This window comes from Orycteropus afer, unplaced genomic scaffold (assembly GCF_000298275.1).
Source record: "Orycteropus afer afer isolate SDZICR_OR568_19922 unplaced genomic scaffold, OryAfe1.0 scaffold00042, whole genome shotgun sequence".
Lineage (NCBI taxonomy): Eukaryota > Metazoa > Chordata > Mammalia > Tubulidentata > Orycteropodidae > Orycteropus > Orycteropus afer.
Genome location: NW_006921629.1, coordinates 15,849,806 through 15,867,740, shown reverse-complemented (window position 1 = coordinate 15,867,740; position 17,935 = coordinate 15,849,806). Strand labels below are relative to the sequence as shown.

At 41.4% G+C, this 17,935-nt stretch overlaps 1 protein-coding gene across 1 annotated transcript; it reads right to left on the bottom strand.

The window, feature by feature from the left end:
* Positions 1-700: 700 nt before the first annotated feature.
* Positions 701-17,313, bottom strand: LOC103194234 (SLP adaptor and CSK interacting membrane protein). Its single transcript, XM_042780496.1, has 6 exons — positions 17,287-17,313; positions 15,958-16,081; positions 14,340-14,403; positions 5,892-5,965; positions 4,045-4,219; positions 701-782 (listed from the first exon to the last, which is right to left on the bottom strand). The coding sequence occupies exons 1-6, from the start codon at positions 17,311-17,313 to the stop codon at positions 701-703; spliced, it is 546 nt and encodes a 181-aa protein (XP_042636430.1).
* Between the last annotated feature and the right edge of the window lie 622 nt (positions 17,314-17,935).

Here is a 17,935-nt window from a genome sequence, read left to right as displayed (position 1 = left end):
TGTTTTTGCAGGTTTTATAAGATTCTTTAAAAAAGCAATTTAGAATAATTTGTCCTTTTTTGAGGTATTGTTATGTTAATCAAGATAAGTAATTTTTTTCTTTAAATAAAATACATTTCATCTAATATCTAGCTTAAGTTACTTAGAAAGGATTTTGCTTTTAAGGTTGACATGAACTTGTCTTGGTCAGAATAAATTTATTTAAAAATTTAATGCAGATTTTATTTATTTTAAAATTTAATTTAAAAAGTACACTTTTTAAATAGACTGGTTCATATAAAATTTGTAGCTGCTGACAGTATAACTTATAAGAAGCAGTCTTTTTTTCTATTAAAAGACTTGCATGACAGGAAACACTCAGCAAATGTCAGTTATGGCTTCTTGAAACAATGCAGAGACTCTGACACAAATAAACAAAAAACACATAAATTCACCAGGCTTATACAATAACACAAAAAACAAGCAACCCAGTTTCGTATATGTACACAATAATTCCTTGCAGAAAAATTAGGTCTTAGATAAACTTAATTTACCAGATTCTTAAATGGAGGGCTTTTATTCAGATCCTTGTCCAAAACCGAGCATTAAGCAACAACATTTTTCTGCAAAGAATTACTGTGTACTTACAAGAAACTGGGTTGCTTGTTTTATGTGTTATTGTATAAGCCTACAAAATGTGCATTCTACAAAATCTCAAGTTTTAAATTTGAGCTTGTAAGCTAAAAACTTTGACCTGAACTTGCAGGCAGAAAGCCTTAAGGACAGTTTCCTCAAATGGCATCCTGGTACAAGGAGAGCAAAGCTCACAAATAGCCAAATGGAGTACTGGTTTTGGTTTTCTTGGGGTCACAACAATTCCTGTGGGGAAATGCGACAGGGTCTGGGAGAGTTTTGCTGTTTCTGCAGTGTGCCTGAGGGTGCAGGAGAGTTCGTGTGCATCCCAGTGGAAACAAATCCCAGCCTAGTGCTCTAGCCGGTCTCCTCACTGGGTTATCCTCACACAGGTGTCTTTAATGGTTGGCTCTACGGTGGGTGCCCTACTAGCATTTAGGTACGCACCCTGTACCCAAAAGTCTTGAGGCTTATGGTGACCTCCAGCTCTTTGAAAGCAGAATTATCTACTATGACTAAACCTGAGACGCAAGAAGTAGAATTACCTCTGACAGAAACCAAAACAGGGAGAAAAGGGAAAACATATCTAGGCTGACCAAAAATAATGTAAATGAGGCAGTAATAAAACTTAACTGAACCTCAGATGCAACAAGGTGGAGTTTCAAAGATCTGAGAGCTACTTACACCCAGGGAGCCCCCAAAGGTCCATTGAAAAAAGGAGAGTCTAGTTGACTCTGCTGGATCCAAAGCCTGATTTCTTGGCTCTCCGAGAGCTGCCTGAGGAAGTTGCTTGTGGATACCACTTCTGACACCAAAATAGTCATAGTGGAAAACCACAAGTCTGTTTAAAGTGAAAACAAAGAGTTTATAACAGCAAAAGGGGGTTTTGCCGTTGAGTCGGATCCGACTCATAGCAACCCCTCCTTGGTTTTCCGAGGTGGTATTACTACGGAAGTAGATTGCCCAACCTTCCTTCCGAGGATGACTCTAGGTGATGGGATTTTGGATGACTGTGTTTCCTGAAACAATTTTTGTGATAGTTGGAGCTGTGTGTCAATTTGGCTGGACCACAATTCTGTGTGGTTCAAGCAGTTGTGATGTGGGTTACTCCCATGATGGAATTGGATGTATATGTTTTGAATAGCCAATCCATTGAAAGGGAGTTTCCCTAGGGGTGTGGCCTGCTTCCAATATATTTATGGACATCCAGGGAAAAGAGACCCTCTTCTGTGGATCGGGATCCTGTTGTGCTGCCTACAACTGTCCGTGAGCAAACAATCCACCATTCGGCCTGGAGATCTTGGATTCGTTATTTGTTGGAGTCAACAGTGGGTATACTGCCTGCCAACCCTGAGCTCATCAGTCCCTGCAGCTGTGTGAGTTGGGAATAGCCTCCAGCTTGACGTTTGATCCAAGAACTTTGGACTTGCCAGCTTCTGTAAGTGTGTGAGCCATTTTCCTAACATAAATTTCTCTTTCTCTATATGTATATATAAGATTTCCTGGTTTTGCTTCTCTAGAGAACCCAGCCTAACACAATTTTAAAATATAGATACTGAGTGTTATAAAGGGGGCATGTAGGTCCATTTTCTGAATAACCACTGAAATCACATGTTTCCCAGCACATTAGATCATGTAGGCACCTGTAGCCTAGCTTCTGAGGTTAGCAAAATGGAAATAGTTTCTGAAAAATAGTCAAGGGAGCAATAATGAAGTTAGATCTGCAGTATATTGATGAACTCTGTTAAAATATAAAAGCAAAGAGTTTGTTGAAAGAATAAATTGATGACAAGTGAAAATGCTAAGTATTTTTATGCTTAAGGGGGAGAAAAGGGCATTAAATACAAAAAAGCTATAAGCATGTCTCTACTTAATATAGTTGTTGCTGTTGTTAGGTACTGTTGAAATTGGTTCCAACTCACAGAGACCCTACGTACAACGGAATGAAACATCATCTGATCCTACACCATCCTCACAGTGGTTGCTATGTTTGAGCCCATTGTTGCAGCCACTGTGTCAATTCATCTTCTTAAAGGTTTATTATCTATAAGCATTAATTTATTCTAACTGTAAGTACATCTCTCTGAAGTTTAACTGTAGCTTGTTTTCTTTAACATCTATGTGAGTAAGATAAGTAAAACCACATTTTTCTACAGAACTGCTCTTATATCTAAGTCAAAGGTCCAGTGGAAATTTTTACAGAAGTGACAAACTGCACTGTATGAAAAAGACTGTTTTAAAAGACACAAAATGGAGTCACTCCAACAAGAAGAAATTTGCTTTACACTTAAGTTGGAAGTCTTTGTCATGTTAAGAGTCTTAGTTTTCAGAATGTTCTTCTGCCACAACAAGCATAGGTGTGTTTCTTTTATTTTAGGTCTCTACGAAAGATATATGGAGCTCTGGTAGCATAGTGCCTAAAGGCACTTGACTGCTAACCAGAAGGCTGGCAGTTCAAACCCACCAGCCACTCCTCAGAAGGAAGATGGGGCAGTCTATTTCCATAGTGATACTGCCTCAGAAACCCAAGGAGGGGTCACTATGAGTCGGATCTGACTTGATGGCACATAACAACAACAACATGAAAGGTATATACAAAAGGTATATATGAAAGGAGCTCTGGTGGCGCAGTGCCTAAGGCATTTGCCTGCTAACTAGATCGTTGGTGGTTCAAACCCACTAGCTGCTCTGCAGAAGGAAGATGGGGCAATTTACTTCCATAAAGATTTACTGCCTTGGAAATCCAGTGGGGGTCGTCATGAGTCAGAATTGACTTGATGGGAGTGGGCTTGGTATTTCCTGTTTAGGATATATACTGGGAGCTCTGGCGCCACAGTGAGTAAGGTATTCAGCTGCTAACCAGAAGGTTGGAGATTTGAACCCACTAGCTGCTCCACAGGAGAAAAAACAGGCAGTCTGCTCCTGTAAAAATTTATAGCCTCGGAAACCCTATGGGTTCTACTCTGTCCTACAGGGTCACTAAGAGTTAGAATTGATTCAATGGCAGTGGGTTTTTTTTTTTTTCCCCAGGGTATATACCTAGGAATGGTATTGCTGGATCATACAGTAGTAATTCTATTTCTGGGTTTTTGAGAAAGGGTCATTCTGTTTTCCATAGTGGTTGTGCCATTTGATAGTCCTATCAGCAATGGATGAGAGTTCCAATCTCCCCACGTCTTTGCCAGCAAGGATTCTTATCTTTTGTTTGTTTTGTCAGTGCCATTTTAACCAGGGTAAAATGGTATCTCATTGTAGTTTTGATCAGGATCTCTCTAATGACTAATGAAGGTGAACATCTTCTCATGTTTGCTGGCTGTTTGGAAGTCCTCTTTGGTGAAGGTTCTGTTCATGTCCTTTGCCTATTTTGTGATTGGGAAGTTTAACCATTGTTGATTGTTTTAAAATAAATTGTGCGAACCCTCCTCAGCTTGCCAAAAAGAAGAAACAGTTTTTTCAAAATGATGATTTCCAACAGTCACAGGTATCTCAACATCATCATAGTCATCTTCAGGGTCAATATAGCTTGGAATAGAAACTGTCTTTGTATTTTTAACTTTATGTACAGACGAGTATGTAACTGGCGGTTGACTTGGTGTTTCCCACAGAGCTGGAAGACACAAAAAGGTCTTTAGATGCAAAGCCATTGTATGTTAGTATATTTTTGACCAGTGGCATGGCATGATTTTCTGCGTTTTAGGGACTTTCCCACTTTTTGGTGGACTAGATCTCCATTTTACAGAAGGCAGTTAAACATGGCATTGTCTCAAGTTCACCCAAGTGAGCAAATGGCAAATAGAGTCAGACTTCCAGTACTTGATCCCCCATGTTTCTCTGCCTAAGACTGCACTGCAGTCTTATGAAACCAAAGCTTGACCTTGAACCTTTAAAAAAGAAACTGACCAAGGCTGATAGCCAAATGAGTAGAGCTGTGTCTGCAGATCCTAATTCTCATAAAGAAGTGATACAAACCACATTTCCTTTTTGACAGATTCCTCCAATGACCTACACTGTTTTCCAGAACTGTCTGTAATTCCTCAAGTACAGATTTGTCTGCTAAGAGAGGAAGAAACCAGTGGTGTTTGGAAAAGGTAGAATTAGTAGAGAATGGGTACATAGCAAAAGGACTAAAGTGGCTAGAAGTATGATCAAACAGTTCAGCCTGACTGCTGGTGGAGACTGGAACTGCCTCTAGTGCAGTTCCATCTCCTCTCCCCAAACCATTTATTGTTGAGTTGATTTATACTCATGACGACCCATGTGTGTCAGCGTAGAACTGTGCTCCACAGGGTTTTCAGTGGCTGGTTTTCTGGAAGTAGACCACTAGGCCTTTCTCCCAAGGTGCCTCTGGGTGGGCTCAGACCTCCAGTCTTTCAGCTAGCAGCTGAGCACTCTGACTGTTTGCATACCCAGGGACTTCATCTCCTCCCAAGAGAACCTGAAAAGCTACCACAATTTCATTTCCTGCAGAGCCCTGCAGTTAGATCTAAGTTCATGTTCAGGTTCCAGCCGTCACTAGTTGTGTGGTCTTGGGCAAGTCACTTAACTTCTCGGTGCCTCAGTCCCTTCATCTGTCAAAGGAGAATTATAATGCACTTGACGCATAGATTTGTTGTGAAGATTAAATGAGATAATACCCAGAAAGTGCCTAGCATGGGGCCTGGCACACAGTGTGTGTTTAATAAATGTTAGCTAATATAACTACTTACTCATTCAATCAAAACATTTTTATGAAGAATTCACTAAGCTCCAGACACTGTTCTTGGTGGTGATAATCAGTGTGAACAACACAAGAAAGGTTTCTGCCTTCCTGGAGTTTATTTTCTAGTGGAGTAGCTAGATAATAAACAAATGAGCAATAACTAAATAAGAGAATTTCAGATAACTGTTGTAAATTTCATAAAGGAAATCAGTAGGATACTTTAGATAGGGTGGTAGGGGATGGTCTCTTCAAGGTGGTGACATCTGAGCTGACCCCTGAAGGATGAGGTGAAGCCAGCTATGTGAAGAGTTTCAGGAAGAACATTTCAGAAGCAGGGAGCCAGGCAGAGTTTTCCTGATTGGAAATGTAAGGGGGCCCAGTGTGTTGTCACTAGGCTTCTCACATTTCCGAGCTGGGATTGGAACATGAATTTACACGTTATGTATCAGGAGCTTTGTTACTTATTCTTCCTCTTTTTAACTTATCCTTTCTATTTTAAACAGAATGCCACCATTTGCAATTGCTAGATATATTTGTTATCTTAGCCTGAGTAAAACTGTTATCAGCAAAATACACTTACAGGTATCTTCAGTAGGAGGCAAACCCCTGGGTGGCAGAGGAGGTAATTGAATTGGTGATTGATTAACAACATTCCTAGAGAGAGAGAAAGAGAATGAGTCAGTGTTTGGTTTTGACTATGCCTACTATAAGCAGACATAAAGGAAAACTCAAGACAAACAGAGCTGAATATTCAAATCTTGGTCACCACAAATTGGAAGCATTCCCTTCCCTTTCTATCTATCCTGTATCCTCTTGGTAACTGTTATAATAAAGAAACCTTTTCCTCCAACTTAGGGAAGAATGAAAGTGAGGGAATGGAATGGAAGCACTGTAACTCGGAGCGTGGAGCACACTCTTCTGGGTCTATCTGAGCTGCACTGGGAGTGGGAGGTATGTACCAGGTGTATTTTGTGTTGCAAAACAGAAGTACTCCTAGACCTAGACATACATACACCCTATGACAAAACCCCACTAACTGGCTGCTGTTGTACTGAATCCTACTCATGGCAACCCACAGGTGTCAGAGTAGAACTGTGCTCCACGGAGTTTTCAATGGCTGATTTTTCAGAAGTAGATTGTCAGGCCTTTCTTCTGAGGTGCCTCTGGGTAAACTCAAACCAACAACTTTTAAATTAGCACCAAGTGCATTAACTATTTACACTACCTGGGGACTGTAGCATTCCCACTGTTAGGCAGAAACATGGCTGGCCAGGTGGGTGAATAACTGAGCCGGAGGGGATTATAAGAACTGGTCAAGCAAGGAGGCACCTGACCAGAGCCCATACCAGACCCCAGCACGTAGCCCTTGCTTAGGAAAGACCCCAGCACCTGACTCTTACTCACCAAAGCCCCCAACCATTTCCTGCCCACTATGTTAATGAAGTACTTCAACTTTAATTCCTACCCCCATGCTAATGGGGTACTTTAACCTTATTGGTTCCTGTAACACATACCCTGCTCTCCCTCCGGTCCTCTAAGAACCAGGAAGAAAATCACTATAAAAAAACCCTTTCTTTCACCTGGGCAGCGCGACTTCTCTGGCCCCTCTCAGGGACCCGTGAACCTTGCCCGGGCCCCTCTTGGGGACCCGTAAACCTCTCCTGGGAGTGCAGAATAAAAACTTCTCTTTAACCCCACTTTTGTGCATCCTCTTCTCCTTACTGCGACCTTACACCCACTACCAGCGTCAGTGAGCTGGGTGCTGGCAGGTGGGTGTCGGAGAGCCTGGGGATGGTGCCATGCTGAGGGGAAGTGAGTGGAACAGTTTGGAACAGCTAAGGGAGACAGACTTGTCTGTTAGTTTGTCTTACAGTGGTGGCTTGCGTGTTGCTGTGAGGATGGAGGCTATGCCACCAGTGTTTCAAATGCCAGCAGGGTCACTCATGGTGACAGACTTCAGCAGAGCTTCCAGACTAAGGCAGACTCGAAAGAAGGAAGAGCCCACTGTACATTTCTCAAAGAATTGTCCAGTGAAAACCTTATGAATAGCAGTGAAACACTGTCTGAGATATTATTGGAAAACTTTATGAATAGCCCTGAAACATTGTCCAGTATAGTGCCGGAAGATGAGTCCCTCCGGTGGGAAAGCACTCAAAATAGGACTGGGGAAGAGCTGACTCTTCAGAGTAGTGCTGACCTTAATGATGTGGAAAGAGTAAAGCTTTTGGGACCTCCATTTACTGACGTGGCACAACTCACAATGAGAAAAAAACAGATGCAAACATCCATTAAAAATCAGAACATGGAATGTATGAAGTCTGAATCTAGGAAAATTGGAAGTTGTCAAAAAATGAAATGGAATGCATAAAGATCAATATCCTAGGCATTCGTTGCTAGAATAGACTGTTTTTGGCCATTTTGAATCAGACAATCATATGATCTACTATGCTGGGAATGACAAATTGAAGAAGAATGATGTGGCATTCATCATCATCAAGAATGTTTCAAGATCCATCCTGAAATACACTGCTGTCAGTAATAGGATAATATCCATATGGCTATAAGGAAGCCCAGTTAATGCTACTATTATTCATATTTATACACCAACCACCAAAGCCAAAGATGAGGATATTGAAGATTTTACCAGCTTCTGCAGTCTGAGATTGACCAAACATGCAATCAACATGTATTAATTATCACTGGTGTTTGGAATGCAAAAGTTGGAAACAAGGAAGAACTGCTATAGTTGGAAAATATGGCCTTGGTGATAGAAATAATGTTGGAGATCGCATGATAGAATTTTGTAAGACCAATGACTTATTCGTTGCAAATAACCTTTTTCAACAACATAAACGGCTGCTATTCAGATGGACTTTGCCAGATGGAGTACACAGGAATCAGATTGACTATATCTGCGGCAAGAGAATATAGAGAAGCTTAATATCTTCAGCAAAACAAGGCCAGGAGCTGATCGTGGAAGAGACCATCAACTGCTCATATACAAATTCAAGATGAAGCTGAAGACCATTAAAACAAGTCCATGAGAGCCAAAATATGACCTTGATTACATTCCTCCTGAATTTAGAGACCATCTAAAGAATAGATTTGATGCAATGAACACCAATGACTAAAAACCAGAGGAATTGTGGAATGACATCAAGAACATCATTCATGAAGAAGACAAAAGGTCATTAAAAAGACAGGAGGGAAAGAAAAGACCAAAATGGATGTCAGAAGAGACTCTGAAAATTGCCCTTGAATGGAGAGTAGCTAAAGCAAACAGAAGAAATGACAAAATTAAAGAGCTGAATAGAAGATTTCAAAGAGCATCTTGAGAAAACAAAATCAATTATTATAATGAAATGTGCAAAGACTGAAGTTAGAAAACCAAAAGGGAAGAATACACTCAGCATTTCTCAAGCTGAAAGAACTGAGGAAAAAATTTAAGCCTCGAATTGCAATATTGAAAGATTTCATGGGCAACATGTTGAATGATGCAGGAAACATCAAAAGAAGATGGATGGAATACACAGAGTCACTGTACCAAAGGAATTGGTGGATGATCATCCATTTCAGGAGGTGGCATATGCTCAAGAACCAATGGTATTGAAGGAAGAAGGCAAAGCTGCACTGAAGGAATTGGTGAAAAACAAGGCTCCAGGAATTGACAGAGTACCCACTGAAATATTTCAACAAATGGATGCTGCACTGGAGGCACTCACTCAGCTATCCCAAGAGATTTGGAAGACAGGTACCTGGCCAACTGACTGGAAGAGATTCATATTTGTACCCATTCCACAGAATGTGGAAATTATTGAACTATCATCGATATCACACACAAGTAAAATCTTACTGAAGATAATTCAAAAATGGTTGCAGCACTATACTGACGGAGAACTTCCAGAAATGCAAGCTGAATTCAGAAGGGGACATGGAGTGAGGGATATCATAGCTGATGTCAGATGGATCTTGGCTCAAAGCAAATACCAGAGAGATGTTTACTTGTGTTTTATTGACTATGCAAAGGTATTTGGTGGTGTGGATCATAACAGATTGTGGATAACATTGAGAAGAATGGGAATTCCAGAACATTTCATTGTACTCATGAGAAACCTGTACGTAGACCAGGAGGCTGTTGTTCAAACAGAACAAGGGGATAATGCATGGTTTGAAGTCAGGAAGGGAGGGTGTCAGCGTTGTGTCCTTTCACCATACTTATACAACCTGTATGCTGAGCAAATAATCTGAGACGCTGGACTATATGAAGAGGAACGTGACATCAGGATTGGAGGAAGGCTTATTAACAACCTGAGATACGCAGATGACACAACTTCGCTTGCTGAAAGTGAGGATGACTTGAAGCACTTACTACTGAAGATTAAGGACTACAGTCTGCAGTGTGGCTTACACCTCAATATAAAGAAAACAAAAATCCTCACAATTGGACCAATAAGCAGTATCACGATAAATGGAGAAAAGATTGAAGTTGTCCAAGACTTCATTTTGCTTGGTTCAGCACCAATGGAAGCAGAAGTCAAGACATCAGACGACATGTTGCATTGGGCAAATCTGCAAAAGACCTGTTTCAAGTGCTGAAGAGCAAAAATATCTCCTTGAAGACTAACCCAAGGCATAGTATTTTCAATTGCCTCATATACATGTGAGAGGTGGACAGTGAATAAGGAAGACCAAAGAAGATTTGATGTTTTTTGTTTTTTTAAAGTTCAGCAAAAGACATGTGCTAGAATGTTCACAACAGCACTATTCATAACAGCCCCGAACTGGACAAGCCTGAACGCCCATCAGCACTTAATAGAATGGACAAATTAATCATGGTGTACTCTCATGGCAGAAATATTCTACGGCAGTGAGAATGAGCAGTCTACAACTACACACACGATCTTCACACGGATATTGTGGAGCAAAATAAGCCAAACACCAAATGACACCTCCTATACAATTCCATTTCTGTAAAGCATTAAAACAAGAGAAAAGAAATCGACACTATTAGAAGTCATATAGAGGTTTCCCTTGGGGCAAAATGACTACAACGGAATATGGGGTGAGCATCTGAGGTGTTGGTAATATTTTGTTTTTTGGTCTGGATATCTGGGCCCATCCAGTTTGTGAAATTCATTGAACTGTACACTGACTGGGAGTCAGTTCCCAGATGGTGCAGAGTTAATGTGCTCGGCTGTTAACTGAAAGGATGGAGATTGGAGCTCACTTAGAGATGCTTTGGAAGAAAGCCCTGGTGATCTACTTCTGAAAAATCAGCCCTTGGAACCCTCTGGATCACAGTTTTACTCTAACACATGTGAGGTCACCATGGGTCAGAGTCGACTGTCCCGCAACTGGTTCAGTTTTGCTTTTTGATACATTTGCTAATATGCACTTTTCTTTTTTTTTTTTTAAATTGTGATTTGGGTGAAAATTTACAAAGCAAATTCACTTTCCATACAACAGTTCACATACAAGTTGTCTCATGACATTCATTACAATTTACCACAATGCAACAGCTCCCCTCCCACTTTCTCCTGATAATTACCTCTTCCCTGTGTCCAAATCTCCATGCACTCCTGCCCCCTGAGCTGTCTCCCTGTGCATAAGCAGCCCTTCTTTCTCCCATGATGGTTCTCTCCAAGGAGTGTATCTACCTCAGGTAAATGTTCAATTCATATGTCTGTCTTTTGTTTGGCTGGAAGCCACAGGTGTGGGTTCAATTCCAGACCTGAAGGGCAGGTAGGGGCCATAATCTCAGTGGTTCCACAGGCTCTAGGACCAGCAAACCTGGTCCTCCCCCTTTTTTTTTTCCCAAATGACTTTGAGTGTTGTTCCACATTGTTCTTCCTCTCTATCCAGGATCTCCTAAATAGATCCCCCTTCGAGTGGTTGACAGTGGTAGCCAGGCATCTAGCCCTTCTGGTCTCATAGTTGTATAGGCTGTGGATCGCATGGTGTACCAGTCGCTAGTACTAATTGTTTCCATGAATCTTTGGTTTTCTTCATTCTTCTTTGCTCTGGATGAGGAGAGACCCATTGTTGCATCTAGATGGCTTCTTGCAAGCTTTTAAGATCCTAGTCACTACTCACCAATGTAGGAGGTGGAACAATGTTTTGTGTAGTATGTTATGCCAATTGAGCTTGATGTCCCCTGTGACAATGATCCTGAGCCCACAGGTTCAACTACTCGGTCCCTCTGGGTAGCTGGCTGTTACCAAGAAGTGACTACAACCTGTCCCTTGTCAGCTCTACTATACACCTGGGAATTCTTACAGATCATACAAATACACTTATAGAACCATTGTCTGCCAACTCTATACGTGGTCTTGGGTACACTCCCTGCTTCATAGACCTACCTAATAGTTCAGCCTGTCCACCCATCTATCCACCCGTATACCCATGTTAGCCTTCACTGACAATGCAGTACTGTACATACAAAAGGTTTCATCTTTGTTGTCTGTACCTCCCATGTACCTCTCTATGTCTTCCTCTTCCTCGATTAATGTGCATTTTCCTGTATGCATATTATAATTCAGTAAGAAGTTTAAAAAAACAATAGACTTCAAGAAAGCCTCTGTACCTAGATCCCCATTCCCACCTATGTGCCTTGATTTCCAAACTGGTTCTGGATTCTTCTGAGCTGAATTTTGGGTTGTTGTATGTGGTTCTGTCCTCCTGCGCATTCATAAGCACTTTCAGGTTGTTTCAGGATAAGTGAAGAGGGGTGTGTGGCAGGGGCATCACCTGTGGCTCCATCTCTCCATGTCTGGGAAAGGAGGGTGATTTATCTGGCTGATCAATTTCAGAAAAAAATTCAGCTCCTCCTACTTTCTCCAGTTGGGCCTCATTGCAGGAAGCATATATTTTGCCCAGGTCTTTACCATTCAAAGAAAGGGGCCTGCTTTGCGGGGTAGGGGTGGGGAGAGACCCGAGAGGCTTCCTGGGGCTGTCTGTGAACTGGGCAGGAAAATTTGCCCAATTCAGAATTAGGAAGCTCACTTGCTCCTGGAATAGAGCTACATTTTGCAATGCCAGCCTTTTTTTTTTTTTTTTTTAATTGTGATTTGGGTGGAAGTTTACCGAGCAAATTCATTTTCCATACAGCAATTCAAACATATTTTGTTTCATGACATTGACTGCAACTTCCCACAATGTAACAGCTCTCTTTCCACTTTCTCCCCATAGTTAACTTCTTCCCTGTATCCTTTCTTCTCATGTACTTCCACCACCCCCACACCCCAGCTGTCTCCTTGTGCAAACACTGCCCTTCTGTTCTCCCATGATTGATCTCTCCAAGGAGTGTATCCACATGATGTAAATGTTCATCCCATATGCCTGTCTATTGTTTGGCTAGAAGCCACAGAAGTGAGTTCAATAAAAGTGCACAATGCTCAAGGCAGACACTCTTTACTAATTAAGCTAAATGTTTAGTTTAAAGAAGACTTCAGGGCACACTTTTGGTTTAAGCTTTAAAGATGATCTCAGGGTAATAGTTCAGAGGATTCATTCAGCCTCGGTGGCTCTAGAAAGTCTGGATTCCTTGAAAATTTCAAATTGTGTTCTACATTTTCCCCCTTTTGATCAAGGCTTTTTCTACAGAATTTTTTTTATCAAACTGTTCAGTAATAATAGATGGGCACCATCCATTTCTTCTGGTCTCATAACACATATTCCATTTCTTCCTCCTGTTAGCTTTACTCTTTATAAAGGTAATATATTGGCCACCTAACTGCCTTGCATATTTGTTTTACTCCTCAAGGAATCAGAATTGGTGGGGAAGGAGTCTATTGTTTGGTGCACTCCTTGAGTCTTCTTAGTATAGGTGCTACTGAAGCAAGCACATCACAAGCCATTTTAGAAAAGCGTAGATTTTGTTTTATATAGTGCACACATTCCAAAGAAAGAATGGGCCCTTAACTGGCTCCTGGGAGATAGCTCTAAGCCCTTAGGATATTCTGCTTGATAGACATGTCTTTGTATTCCTGGGGTCTTAGGCCATGTCAGACAGTTTATACTAACAATGTAGTTTATGGTGAATGCCTATTTTTCTATGCCCAGTGACTTTGGGTCACACTACATCAGTTTGACTTCTGTTGAGATTGAGTGTCATGACTACTTATGTGATTAAGCCACAATAAAAATACTGGACACAAGGCTCAAGGGAACTTCCCTGGTTGGCACATTTACACACATTGACACCCACTGTTGCTAGGAGAATTAAGTGTTGTTGGTGTGACTCTACCAGGAGAGGACTACTGGAAGCTCATACCTGGTCTTTCCTGGAGTCTGCCTTATATGCCTTTTTCTTTCGCTCATTTCAATGTGTACTTTTCACTGTAATAAGCTGGAACTATGGGAGCTCTGGTAGTGTAGTGCCTAAGGCAGTTGACTGCTAACCAGGAGGCTGGTGGTTCAAACCCACCAGCCACTCCTTGGAAGGAAGGGTGGACAATCTACTTCCATAGTGATATTCCCTCAGAAACCCAACTCACTATGAGTCGGGTCTGACTCAACGGCACATAACAACAACAACAGCATGGGTAGCTATGAGCTTTTCTAGATCCTGTGGGTCCTTCTAGTGAATCATTGAATCTGAGGGTGATCTTGAGGACTACCAACATAGATAGCTATCATAAAGCCCCAAATATATAAAATAAAAAAGTAAAGTGAGAATATGTTTTTGTTCAGCATAATAGCTTTAAGAGGATTATACTTGTAATCTGTCTAATGAGAAAATGTGTAGACCTAACCCTGAATGGTGGGCCCAGAACATGGAGGCAGACCTATGACCTCTACCAAAAAAGATTAGATGAGAGAGGACTTGGAGAGCAGACAGAGTGCTCTGCACACCCAAATCCCTGAGACATTTTCCCTTCAAGGCGGAGAGTCAGAAAATGTAACATTTCACTGTCACCACAGAAAAAGTTGGTGTTTCAGTCATACTAGTAAAATAGTGTAGGAGTAACAGTGGAAGTGAACAAGCAGTTCTCAAAATTAAAAATCAGAAGGATTTGCTCCCACTTACTCATACATCTTTTCTTCATTTCTTTGGTTTTGTTTCAAGGGCTTGGCAATTTCCCATTTCTTGCCTACGGGAAAGAAAGCATCTCCATTCAGGAAAAGTTAACAACGATTGTGATTTTAGACATTAGAAGTCCTCAAAGGCCAGCAGGCCTAACACATTTGGAAAGAACATGCAAGAGGAGCCAGACTTATTGACATAGAGCTAGTGAGTGGTAGAGTTGGAATTTGAACTCTGGTCATCTGACTGCATAGTCCAGTGATGACAATGACCATGTGAGCTGTGTTTATTTCCTTGTGATTATTTTCTAGTACTGGCACTTAGGTGACACTCAGAAACATATGTGCAGTTGGGAGGAAACAAGATAAAGAATGGGAAAAGCAGATTGTAAACTGTGATGTTCTGGGTATACAAATTATTATTAATGATAACCTGCTTATTAATAGGAGTAGTTAAAGATAAAAGATAAAGTTTATGTTCAGTGTCATTCTTTTGTCCATGTTTAAGAATGAAAACTTTTAAGAAGGAAAGTTTTAAGATAGAAGACTATAGACAACCAGAATACAATTTTTGTTTTAAAGAGAAAAATTAGTTACCATCGAGGAGTAGACAGGAAAGAGCATTGACCTGGGAGCTCATGAGACCGAATTTCTGGTCCCAACCCTGCTATCAACCCTTATGGGGCCTCAACTAAGGCCCTATCTCCTTTCAAACATTAATTTTCTTATCTCAGAGACGAGAAGAGATTGTGCAGCCCTGATTTTTTAGCAATGATTGAGCAGGATTCTGAGGGTGTGGCCTTGCTCACTGAAGAATGACTTCCAAGGTACCCCAGGGGAAAGTGGTTCTACATCTCAACGTAGTTACCATCCCCCAAGTGTACTCTTGGTTTAGGACATTGTTTAAAGGGATAGGATCTAAAGCAAAAGCATCGTTGAATCAGGGGTTTCATGTTTCTGAAGATGAGCAGCAAAGTGGAAAACCCACTTGTAGATAATCCAAAATTAATGGTAATCCACAGGTAGCTACCTTTTTTTTGTCAAGGATGGCAAAAATACCTGGTCAGGATGGTGATAATAGCAAAAAATTCAGAATATGACCTTAGAAGAGGCAGTCATGGTGGCCAAACAATATGTTGATCATGGGTTGAGTTTACACTGCACTCCTCAGGAGAATATTTTGACATTCTACAGACTTGTGCTCTCTCAAGTCTCCAAGATAAGATACTGTGGCTAACAGCCACACGAGAGAAAGAAAGCACTTACGCATATTGTGCCTTGAAATAGATTCTTCTTTCACCCAGTCCATTAGGGCTGGAAGCATTCTTGGAGACCACTTAACTTCTCTCCATTTACTGTCTAGGTGGGGAAATTGAGGCTCAAGGACATGAGTTAGTGCTGAGGTGAGACTCAAGCCCAGAATGCATGATGCTAATCCAAAATTCAGCCCACACAGGCCCAGAATGAATTTTCCTACCCTAAAAGAAAGCCAAGGAGGGGTCACTATGAGTCAGATCCAACTCCAAGGCAGTGAGTTTGAGGTGGTTTTTTTTTTGAAAAGAGTCCTAATGCACTGATAACCCCTTTCTTCCCTCCACCCACCCCAGTGAGATGGTCATTACCTTGTCTAAGCTGCCATCTACAGACACAGTACATGATAAGACCCAGGCCCGTGGAGACAATGATGATGGCCACAGCTAAGATGATCCAGAAGTTGTCCCTCCACCAATCCATTGCAGTGGAATCCTGAGATAGAAAAGCAATGGAGATAGAAAAATGAAGCATAAATGAATGGCATCCTGGAGTAGTGGTAGTGGTGGGGATTATCTACCATGTTGTACAGAGATACAGGCATCTGCTTAGGAACCAGACAGGCACTAGTTTACATTCAAACCCTACCAATCAGTAACCAGGAGACCTCAGACAAGTCACTTAATCTGGGAGTGACATGGACTCCCTGAGTGGTGGGTACAGTTAATGTGCTTAGCTGCTAACTGAAAGGAGGTTTGCTTACCCAAAGACACCTTGGAAGAAAGTCCTGATGGTTCACTTGAGAAAAATCAAAGCCATGGAAAACTCTACAGAGCACAATTCCACTCTGGAGCCACAAACTGATGCACAAATTGATGGCCACTGGTGGTGGTGGTAGGCACTTGAGAAATGGTGGCATAATTACTGCTTTCTCTATGTTGTCAAACACTTAGTAGGAGGGGGAATGTACTATTTAAGGCCAATAATTGACATCACTTGTTTTTAAATAATAAGGGCAAGATAGACTTAATTCATAACAGGAGAGATGGAATTTTGCGGGCTTTTGTTTGAGGGCGGGTTGGTAAAATACCTTGATAGATCTTTCTGAGTCAGAGGCAGGATCAGAAGGGCGAAGGTGAAGACTCAGAGCAAGCTGAGTTGATTTGCATGAGAAAAGTAATAATTATTTGGGGGTTGGAGGCCGGTAGGCTAGTAGAGGAGCATCTTGGAAGAGGGTGGCAGCAGAGGGAGAGGTCAAGAAGATAGTAGCAAATCTAAGCATTCTTAGATGTTCCCTATTGTGGAAAGTGACCAATGGATCTAATGTGCAATTTTAAGTGGTTACCTGTGTTACGTTATGTTGCAATCTTCTTCTGTTACCATCCACTGTCAATAAAACTGCACAACAAATAGGCTTGTATGAGCAGAGCCTGGGGAGAAATGACATGTGTGCAGTGGTTTTCCATGCCATGGATGACATATGGTAAGTAGAGAGATGAGCAGATGCCAGTCTCCAAGTAACAGTGGGGAACAGACTAATAAGATGGACTATTAGGAGTATCCCCCACCAAGAATTCCAGGAGATCTTGGGGAGGGGCTGAACTCCCATTGTCTGTGGAAAGGACACCTTTTCTAGTTCATTTGGAAATTAAAGTAAAAGTAATCCTGAGGCCTGGGACACATCCTGGTGTTCTGGTTACCTGAGAGTCAACCTTCAGTGTCACCATTTAGCCGATGGAAATTCACCCATGCATTTAGTACCATTTCAGATTTATGCTTTTGAGCTGTATTCATGATGTGAACCGCAGTCTAGGAAGGTGACAGAGGAACCAGGGCAGAGTTAGGCTGATGTTAAAACTGTTACTACTACAAAGACCTTCTAACATTTAAAATGGATCAGTTTCCTGGGATAACTCACCTCCAAGGCATGAAGACAGATGTTTGTTGCAGATTATCTTTTCAGGATGCACAAAAGAGGGCAAGGGAGGAAGAAGAACATAGGGAGAAGAAAAGAAAAAAATGGAGAATGGAAATTTGGTTAGGCAAGGCCCAAAGAAGTCAAAAGAGTACTGGATTAAAAAAAAAAAAAAAAAAAAAGGCCACAGGGGAACAAAACTCAAAATCATAAAAAAGAAAAGAAAAAAAAAAAAAGATAAGGTTTGCTGATCTGATAGAGCCTGGTGAGACCCCTGAGACTATGGCCCCTAGTTACCCTTCAAGACTGGAAGTGAAGTCACTCCTGTAGCTTCCAGCCAAATAATAGGCATATGGGCTGAACATTTACATCAGGTAGATATACTACTTGGAGTGATCAATCATGGGAGAACAGAAGGGCAATGTTTGCACAGG